At 30.5% G+C, this 10439-nt stretch overlaps 3 protein-coding genes across 6 annotated transcripts in view; 2 read left to right on the forward strand and 1 right to left on the reverse strand.

Moving 5' to 3' along the window:
• Positions 1-1587, reverse strand: part of LOC132908868 (dual 3',5'-cyclic-AMP and -GMP phosphodiesterase 11-like) — a 149182-nt gene extending 147595 nt beyond the window's left edge. For 3 of the 4 annotated variants that reach the window (XM_060963256.1, XM_060963255.1, XM_060963252.1), the window contains exon 1: positions 1244-1586. Coding sequence is in view for 1 of the 4 variants with exons in the window: in XM_060963251.1 (XP_060819234.1) it covers positions 1244-1530 (287 nt within the window). In the remaining 3 variants the exon portion in view is untranslated. Of the gene's footprint in view, positions 1-1243 lie in introns of all 4 variants that reach the window. The other variant, XM_060963251.1, reaches the window with a different exon arrangement.
• A 1443-nt stretch (positions 1588-3030) lies between these two features.
• Positions 3031-6418, forward strand: LOC132908871 (ring canal kelch homolog). The gene is made up of 9 exons (XM_060963266.1): positions 3031-3438; positions 3648-3794; positions 3964-4368; positions 4447-4700; positions 4799-5026; positions 5188-5360; positions 5440-5580; positions 5682-5937; positions 6228-6418. The coding sequence occupies exons 1-9, from the start codon at positions 3368-3370 to the stop codon at positions 6416-6418; spliced, it is 1866 nt and encodes a 621-aa protein (XP_060819249.1). The 5' UTR covers positions 3031-3367.
• Positions 6419-6508: 90 nt separating this feature from the next.
• On the forward strand, positions 6509-9671 carry LOC132908873 (putative uncharacterized protein DDB_G0282133). The gene has a single exon (XM_060963269.1). It carries the CDS (start codon positions 6509-6511, stop codon positions 8027-8029), a length of 1521 nt encoding a protein of 506 aa, XP_060819252.1. The 3' UTR covers positions 8030-9671.
• The last annotated feature ends 768 nt before the right edge of the window (positions 9672-10439 follow it).

Raw genomic sequence — 10439 nt, forward strand, 5'->3', positions numbered from 1 at the left:
CGGTTTGTAACTCGCCGATCATATTCGACTAACTACTAAAATAACTTGCAACTGCGTACGATTGTTCCTTATTTAGCTTTTCTTTCCTGTTCACTATAAGTAGTGAAACAAATAAATGACGAAATTATAAATAAACAAATAAATAACGAACAATGTCAAAGTAAAAGTTCGCAAAGAAATTGTTGAAAGCAATAATATCATCAGCTCACGATTTTAAATAGAGATCGAAACAGAGCTATACTTACATATGTTATAAGCTATACATTAGCGCACGTATATTTTGAAATGTCAGATAACTCGATTGAAACGAAGCATGGTATCCTAATATAATCGATGAGAGCGAAACGAATAGGTATCGTGTAACATTATTCTAATTGCAAAACAAGTTAATTGATAAAATTAAATATATCGCGTTTCTAATCACATAACGTACTATAAATACACATTTATAACGATATAAACTAAATTTAGTTTTATTTAAGTTAATTTAATTAAGATTTACCCATATGACATAAGTCATTCATCTATATTGTATAGAAGGTTTCGTTAAACGCGACAGTACAGCGAGATGAATTTCTAAATGGAAAATAAAAACATAGTCGGAATGTGCATATAGCAGCAGAAGAGAAATAAAATAAACTTGAAGCTTCCTGGAGATAGCGCTACTCTCCACGCGATGTGACTTTGAACCACGTGTGTTTCTACGAAAGTGCAAAACGAAGCAAAGCACTCAAGAGTCGTATTTAAGAACACGTTTTTGTAATAGTGCATTTCATGGCCATCGCGAATCGTTATTGTCGACGATTGACAATTTTATTGCTTCAATTAAAAGATCAATTACGGAGAAAAAAATTATCGATATACGAATCGATCGATAAACGCGTTTCTTTGCTGTACGTAAACAAACAGTATTGTTCGAAACAATGTATAAGTAACAACGATAATATAGTCTTCGAGCGTTTTTTATTCAATTAGCAAAGTTTCAGTTCGATCTAATAATCATTTTTCGAAGCTATTAAGCGAGCAAGCTCGGTTAAGGTTATTTTCGATAACGGTATTCTTTAGCTTACGGAGGTTTCGTTATGATTCAATTCGACTTTAAATGAATTGACAACATTTATAGGAAACAGTCAGGACAGCAAGAAAGGCCAGGAAAGTGCGTTGCACTTTGAGCAGAGATAAACAAAGGAACTAAAGGCGCGATCGAGGCAGTTTGTATGTATGTAGTTGCGAATCGACGTACCTTTCGAAGTAACGAAAACGAGGAAAGTTACGATGGAGAAGTTGCTCCTTGCCAATAGGATTCCTCGTTGAGAGGACCGGATCGACTTTCACGATCCACGCGAAATTCTTTTCTGCTTGGTTTCTTGGTGTTTCCTCTAACACTTTTCGTGTTACAGGTGTGTAATCAACCGTGTGCGATCTGTACAGGGCCGTTTTCGCGGCTGTTTGAATTTCGAAATTCGAGACGCGCCAATTCTCGCAACACGAGGGCGAGAAAGAGGAAGAAACGACTAAGTAAGAAACCATCGACGCCTCTTATGGCGTAACGAAACGCTCTCACAGCAATCTGCTGGATAACTGACGAGCCGTATCGCGCTCGTTCCTCGCTACTCGAACTGCGACACCTGGCGCCCTGAACTTTGAAACACTTCTAATATCGAAACTGCTAAAAGAAGTAATTCACCTGTCACCAAAGTATCTGATGCATCACACTTTTACAAGAATTCTTTTATTGCCAGAATCCTTCGAAACTGTTCGTGTTATATATTTACCGAAAGCTAGTTTTATTTTTCAAATATCGTGAAACGTATTAAGCGCCCACGTTCTGACTAATCTTTTAGATAAATAAAATGAATTTGAATTTGTTGTGAATTTGTAAATTTAGCATATATCGAAACATATCGAAACATATCGAAACATATCGAAACATGGTTATAGAATTACACGTATTTCTTCTTTCTTTTTCACCTTAAATAGTCCAAGAAATGTATATAATTTGTAACTTCAAAATATTTATTTCATGTAATATATTTTATCGTGAATACAGAGAGAAGTTAAGGTGTAATTAATCTAACGGGCATATTTGAAAATATAATTTGTAGGACTAGATGTTCTAACTTCTCACGGTATATTTTGCAGTAAAGGAGATGCTATATAACGATGACATAAGTTTGCACTTTGCTTCACGATGAATTATGTTACACGCTGTTATATAACTACACAAGCACTATAACATGAAAATTAAGTTATATGAACAACTTTGCAAGTAATTTGTGTAGATTGTTAAAAATTTCTTGTAAAAATGGAACTACTTTATCATGTGCTCTGTTAAAGAATAAATTTACTAATTGTCAGTAATTTCTATAGCATTTGCAAGCAAAATCACAGCCAGATCACAGCACATCATAATTACAAGCAAAATCACAGCACAACATAATTAGAAACACATAAATAAATGTGACAGCCAATTATACTTAAACATTATAATTTGCGAATATAATGTGTATTGAAAAACTTTTACGATTATATATTTTTAAAAATGAATTATTACTATGTTTTCTAGATTTAACAAACATTAAATTTAATTCAATGTTGAATTACCTTACAAAGGTTAACTTTGCTTATTTTAACAGGATTAGAAAGTTTTCAATGAATCTGTTAAATCTAAAGATAAACTTTATATTTAATATCTCAATTTTCAAATAAATGACATCAGATTCTCGTTCATACTATACGTATGCGCATAGTACGTATGTATGTATCTTCGAATATTTTTACTGCAAAACTAAATTCATATTCTACTTTTGTATTTACTTTTTCTTCATATATTTTATATATGTGTATCTAAATTATATTTTTATTATTATTTATATATGCAATTACTAATTATAAAACAATTTAATAACACTAATAAATAAATATTAAATGAAAATTTTAAAAAAGCAAAATAATTCATATAGTATGTTATAGATGTCGACACCATCGAGTATTTTCTTTAACGAAACCAGCAAATGACGTTCGAGAATTGAATAAGAAAGTTTGATCCTAGTGTTTATATTCTTTATTGAAGTATTGTTATTGACATTTTGACAGTTATAAATTTCTTTGTGAATTCTTTATCTCATCTTATCGGTCCAATATCACGCGACATATATCTGTAAATGTCGCTTCGCGTTTCGGTGTAAGCCGATAACAAAATCGGAAGCGTCGTTTTCGTTTCTTTCACAGCTGATTCTACACTAGATGATGTTTGTTCGATTCAGTGAATCGATATTTGTACAAATGAACTGGGACTTTATTTGTGTCATTAATTAAGCTATTAGAATTATATTTTTCGGCTTTATTAAGAAATTAAATAACCGAAATGGAGTCGGCGGGACAAAATCAAGTGCAAAATGCTTCCAATAATAACGATGGTTCGGAAAACAAGGGAAGGTGAGATTACATTACACAATATTTCTTTCAGTTACATATATTTAATTTTCATAATTTTATGATATTCTTGAGGTTATAATTTTGCAATATATTTTCCATCATTTCTATATCTATATGTTGAATGGGGTTTCTGATTAATAAATATAAACAAATCTTTGTCTATTGTAATTTTAATTCTCTTGAAGTAATGAAACGTTATTTTCTTGTAGTTGTTTGTTACTCAGATATGCTAGTCAAAATTCATTGGACGAAAGTTCACAAAAACACATACCCCGTGAAGGTGGAAAAGATAAACCACCATATAGAAATCATCATCATACAAATCGAGCATTTGATGTTATTAATGAAATGCGAAAGTAAGAAACATATACTACTTATTTTATCGTATATGTATTGTATTACTAATAATATAAAAGACATCATAGAATCCAAAAAAGAGAAAATTACATCAGAGCCTCTTTTTGGATTATTTTTATCATCTATAGACCTATATTTAATACTAAAAATACTATGATTATTTATTAGGAAAAATTTATTGTGTGACGTAATTTTGGTGGCAGACGGAGGCTTAGAAGTACCTGCTCATAAAATGGTTCTGGCTGCTTGCAGTCCTTATTTTTATGCTATGTTTACAAGTTTTGAGGAACGAGATCAAGAAAGGATAACGTTGCAAGGTGTAGATTATTCTGCACTTGAATTACTAGTAGATTATGTATATTCTGCAGAGGTTCATGTAACTGAAGATAATGTACAAGTATTATTACCAGCTGCAAATCTTTTGCAACTAACTGATGTTCGAGATGCATGTTGTGATTTTTTACAAGCTCAGTTACATCCGTCAAATTGTTTAGGAATTCGTGCATTTGCTGACCTTCATGGTTGTCTAGAATTATTATCACATGCAGATAGCTATATTGAACAACATTTTTCGTAAGCACTGAAATATTGTTATTTCTACATAGTCAAAACATCTTTTTACTTTAACTATAAATATTCTGTTACATACAGGGAAGTAGTGGATGGTGAAGAATTTTTAACATTAGCACCACAACAAGTAGCTAAATTAATTTGCAGTGACTGCTTAATGGTACCTTCTGAAGAAAAAGTGTATGAATGCGTAATATCATGGGTGCATCATGATTTAGAAAAAAGACAAGCTGATTTAGCACAATTAATGGAACATGTACGCTTACCTTTATTATCTCAAGAATATTTAGTACAACGTGTAGAGGAAGAACCACTTCTTAAAGCAAATTTACAATGTAAGTGACAAAATGTATCCCAAACATAAAGATGTGACTTTTATTGTCATAATTTAATGTAAGAGACTAAACTATATAGATTTTTCATTTTATTATAGGTAAAGATTTTTTGATCGAAGCTTTAAAGTATCACCTTCTTAAAGGAGAGCAAAAATCATTGTTCAAAACTCCTCGTACAAAACCTAGACAACCTAGAGGTTTACCAAAAGTGTTATTAGTTGTAGGAGGACAAGCTCCAAAAGCAATTAGAAGTGTAGAATGTTATGATTTTAAAGAAGAGAAGTGGTACCAAGTCTCTGAGTTACCTACACGTCGTTGTAGAGCTGGTAAATAATATTCCATATTTTAAATAAATCCAATGTATAATGATTCCCTATAAATTATTATATAATGTTTAACAAATAGGTTTATTTCTTATAAATTATTATATAAAATTTAACGTATAGGTTTATTTCTTATAAATTATTATATAAAATTTAACGTATAGGCTTATCCGTCCTTGGTGGCCGTGTATATGCTGTTGGAGGATTTAATGGATCTCTTAGAGTACGAACAGTAGACATTTATGATGCAGCTACAGACCAGTGGTCACCTTGTCCAGAAATGGAGGCAAGAAGATCAACGCTTGGTGTAGCAGTCCTTGGAAATTGCATATATGCTGTAAATAATTTATATATTACATATATGCAATGTTGTTAATTTTGTTTATCAATATTTCTTTGTTATTTTAAAATACTAGGTTGGTGGATTTGATGGATCAACTGGTCTTAATTCTGCTGAAGTTTACGACCCAAGAACACACGAATGGAGGTTAATTGCACCAATGTCAACACGTAGAAGTAGTGTTGGTGTGGGTGTTGTTAAAGGACTATTGTATGCTGTAAGCTTATTAATGAAACTAAATGAATTAAATAATAAGACGATATAAAAATAATTGCAAATTACTTTCAAATACTTAAAATTGAAAATTGTTAATTGTAGGTTGGTGGTTATGATGGGGTATCCAGACAATGTTTATCTAGTGTCGAATGTTACAATCCGGAAAAAGATCAATGGAAACCAGTGCCTGATATGTCGGCACGTCGTAGTGGTGCAGGTGTTGGTGTTTTAGATGGTATTTTATATGCTGTAGGAGGACATGATGGTCCACTGGTCAGGAAAAGTGTAGAAGCGTTCAACCCAGATACTAATCAATGGACTCCAGTTAGTGATATGGCTCTTTGTCGTAGAAATGCTGGTAAATACCTTTATTATTGTTTAAGTTATGAGAATTGATAGAGATATCCTTGCAAAGCATAAAATTCCAAAAATATATTAATACTCTTCGTTTTCTCTTACAAGGAAAAGTTATAAAGTTACAAAACACTTTGTATTTTTTAAGATAAAACAAAATTCATAAGGTAATATGAAGTCCTCTTTTATTTATGAAAAAGAAATATAAACATTTTGACTCATAGATATCTATATGACAAGTTAAATTCTTTCATACAAAAGTGGTGTAATATAAAAAATATTTTTGTTTTTTAGGTGTAGTTGCGCTAAATGGTCTTTTGTATGTGGTCGGTGGTGATGATGGATCATCCAGTCTGGCATCTGTAGAAGTATATTCTCCAAGAACGGATACTTGGACAACTCTTCCAACTTGCATGGGAATTGGTCGCAGTTATGCGGGAGTAGCAATAATTGATAAACCCATGCCGTCTACAACATCGATGTGAGGATTACAATCCGCTGGGCATATATTAGAGCAAAATACAGACCCGGGTGCCGAAACGTCGGATCAATCACGGGAAGCCGGGCCCAGCGGTATGCAAGTCCAGAATCCAGACCAGAATGTACTTCAGCAATATCGTGGTGCTGGGCATAACTGCCAAGGTCTGCGTTGTGTATGTCAGCGATACGAAAATGGTGAGGTAGCTGCTGCAGTTATGAATCAGAATAGGAATAATCAAGAAAGAGATGATAGCTATCAGAACATAGGTCGTGGTTCACGGGGCTTCCAAAATCGACCTGGTGGCTCGGTTCAAATGCACTCAAATCTCAATCCAAATTATCAAAATCCAGTAGATTTAGTTCATAATTACAATCGCAATCGACAACTACAGGAACCAGAAGAAAATATTTATGAAAGATTGGATAATGACGACGACGACGATGATGAAAATACTGAAAATAATAATGAAGTTGCTCATAATGAACCCACGGCCCAAAATAATCAGGATGACCACACATATGAAAGAATAGACGATCGGTATTCTTGTAGTAGTAGAACGTATCCTCGTTGCTATAAATACCATATTTTAAATCATTATATTCCAAGTTTTTTAAACGACATGGAATCTAGAAATCAGTATGATCAGCCAAGACAATTTTATCTAGATTCATCACGATTATCTAATCAATTTTGTCAGAATAGATTAGGTAGGCTAGGTCGTAACTGTTTTTCGACAGAAAATATTGCTTACGCGTCAACTGGACGTGCCATTTATCCACTTGGTTATAACTGCATGTGTTCATTTTGTAGACATATAGATACAAGATATTTGTGTCATCATTGCCATAATTTGCATAATAGATTACGTTATCAAGATGCATTTGGAAATAATTCTAGACATTACATATATCAGTTACCAAGGAATTGTCGATGCCCCTTTTGCCGCGGTGAATACTCTTATGTAAAACTGCCTGTTACATCTTGCCGACCTGCTGAATCATCGAGGACGGAATGTCATTGTAGAAATCCTAATAATTGTTCTTGCAGAGGGAAAGTTCTACCCAATTCTAACTCTGCTGCGCAATTTAGCAAATATCTTGATTGGATTAGTAGAGGTAGTCCATCAGTTAATAATCCATTGTATGCTACAGTTCATATTGGTAGACCCTGTGTTTCAGCTCTTGGAAGTACAACTGGTGGAGGGAATCTATTCAATAACGTAGATCCTGGCGCTTCCACGTCAAGTGCGTCAGCATCTAGTACATTATCAAATAATGAACCTAGTACATCAAACATTAGATCTATGTTTTCTTCGCATAGTTCTTCCACTGCGCATCCTTCTGTTTGTTCAGTTAATCGTTCAACAGAACGTCAACATACGTGTGACGATTCCTGCATTAGAAATCAGAGCGGAAGCGTTACTGGCATTTGTCAATTTCTTGGTAGATGCGAAAGAGCAGAATGTAATCATGGTAGATTATCTGTGCATTGGTGGTTCATAAATAGGTGGTTGCCAGCTTGGAATCCTCATTATTTTGATAGAAATATGGACACTGTTCCCCCAATGGAAGAAGAACCTCAAGAGCAGCAAGAAAGTGATAGTGATGATACTTAATTCCAGAATTTCTACTTCATGGTACTCTTTATATCATCAAAAAACAAAAATTTTGTTTATATTTTGATGTATGAATTTGTTGTCATGTATTAATTTCTCAGAAATATTATTTACCATTAGTCATAAAATATGATTACTAAAGTAATACAAGACACAATATATTCATTGTATTTTTTTCTTTGTAAGAAAAGGATAGTGATAAAATTGAAAAGTGTTATATTTTGTGATATCTGATTAAAAATACGCTTTTCTCAATATTAATGATATTGATCATAGTATAAGTAATTTTGTATCTATTCGTCTATTCGTCTTATTAATAAATTAGTGATTAGAAAAGAAAAATATTTTAGCGAAAAATTATTAGGAGATTATCAGTTCAAATCAAATCATTTTTTAAAAAGTATAAATATTGGAAGAATTTCAATGCAATTTCAAAATTCATGCATATACTGACAATAAAATCGCTTTATATGTGCATTGAGAATTCAAGATGCTCTTACTTTAGTATATATAAATATCAGTCACATATATGTTGAAAAATATAAAATAGATTAAATATAATAATGATTATTGAAGTTTTATTTCATCAATGCAACTTTATATAAACTTAGAAACTACTTTAGTTAATGATTTTTTATTCATTTATAACAATTTTAAACAATGGATGATAAAGCAAATTTTATTATGTAAATTTTAATGAATAATTTTAAGTATTACATATTCTATATACATAGAATATATACCTATATATAATATAGAGAATTATAAGAATATAAGAATTGTATAAAAATTGTAATTTTTATAATTCAATTTCGTATGTGTACCTTTTTTGGGCATCATTGTTGAACCAAAGAGAGAATGCTTTTGTCATATTTTTCAATTTTAGTATTTAAGATCTTTCGAAGCAAATAACAAACGCATTCTTTCAAAAACTAAAAAAACGAACAAAATTAAGATTATCATTCATAATTTTTAGAAAGCGTTTTATATTCAATATTGCGGTAGAATATGTTAAAGGTGGTAAGTTTTAATTTAAATTTGATAGTTATTGTAAATACAAATTTGTAGCAATTATTATTACAAAGAATGACGTTCAAAGTTAATGAAAACCTTTTTATACATGCGATTTATGTCTTAGAATAGAAAACATATATTGACTTATACTTAAATACGAAATAGATATGTTATTAGTCAGTATTAAGTTGTCCTTGTAAAGTTTTACTCTTCTAAATGGATTTTCCGTTTTTCTATCACTGTGCAATTATATACTAATCTTTGATTTCGATGATTCGATAAGTTTAGAGATATAATTGAAAATAAATATAAATTTACTGTTGAAAAATTTAAGGCAATTATATTAAGTTTATCAAAGTAAAATGTAGTGCTTAAACTTGTAAGGACAACTTTACACATATCTTTGAATATGTTATAACTTAGAAATTAATCCTTAGGTGGGATTTATAACATTTTTGCGCCTAACATATTAATTTTTAAGGAAACATGTTGGATGAGTTTCTTGAATTATAATGTAAGGAAAAATACCAGATAGATTTGCCAAATGTATATTTATTTTTTCTATTTCATAATTAATGACTATATTAAGGCACACGTTCAATTAAATAAAATATGTTATTATACAGAATTCTCTATGTAAAGTTATTTTTTTCATATATTATAAGCATGAAGATATAAACATCAAAATTATTATCTTCAAGTTTAAGTTCAATTACCTATAAATCGATTGAAATTGAATATCTATATTCGTTGAAAATTATATTACACAAAGCTTTTTCATAGAGGCTTTTATTTGATATTTATATACAGTTGTTTTTAAGTGTTAAATTAATTTGTTTCTATTTCTGTTATGAAATAGAAAAATTTAATTTTTGTTTACTAATTTGAATCACTAAAATTTTTGCAAAGATTTATAATCGCAACACTATGTTATACAAATTATATTTCGGAAATCAACACTTATATAAGATATTTTTGTTGTGAGAAAAATTTATTTACAATTATTGGTTTATGTTTAATGAAAATAATAGAATTACAAATAATAGAATATATATCAAAAAATCTAATAAAATACTTAGTTTATCGTATAATATAGTTGTTTACTAAAATATAATTCTTTTAATATTTTTTTATTTTAATTTTATTATAAAGGAATAAAAGTGAAACAAGTAGTAGGTAATGCGTAGATATCAATAAATATATAAAATAATAATAACATAATAATATTTGTTTCCTATATACAAAAATATAAATTACTTATAATTTCGCTTACAATTAGCTTCTATTGCAGCAAGTAGAAACAAAATGCACAAATTACAAGAAGCATACTATAATATATCGTGTTCAAATTACAATACAATTAGTATACATCATGGCGCTTTTGCAAGAGTAAATG

This window comes from Bombus pascuorum, chromosome 7 (genome assembly GCF_905332965.1).
Source record: "Bombus pascuorum chromosome 7, iyBomPasc1.1, whole genome shotgun sequence".
Classification (NCBI taxonomy): Eukaryota; Metazoa; Arthropoda; class Insecta; order Hymenoptera; family Apidae; genus Bombus; species Bombus pascuorum.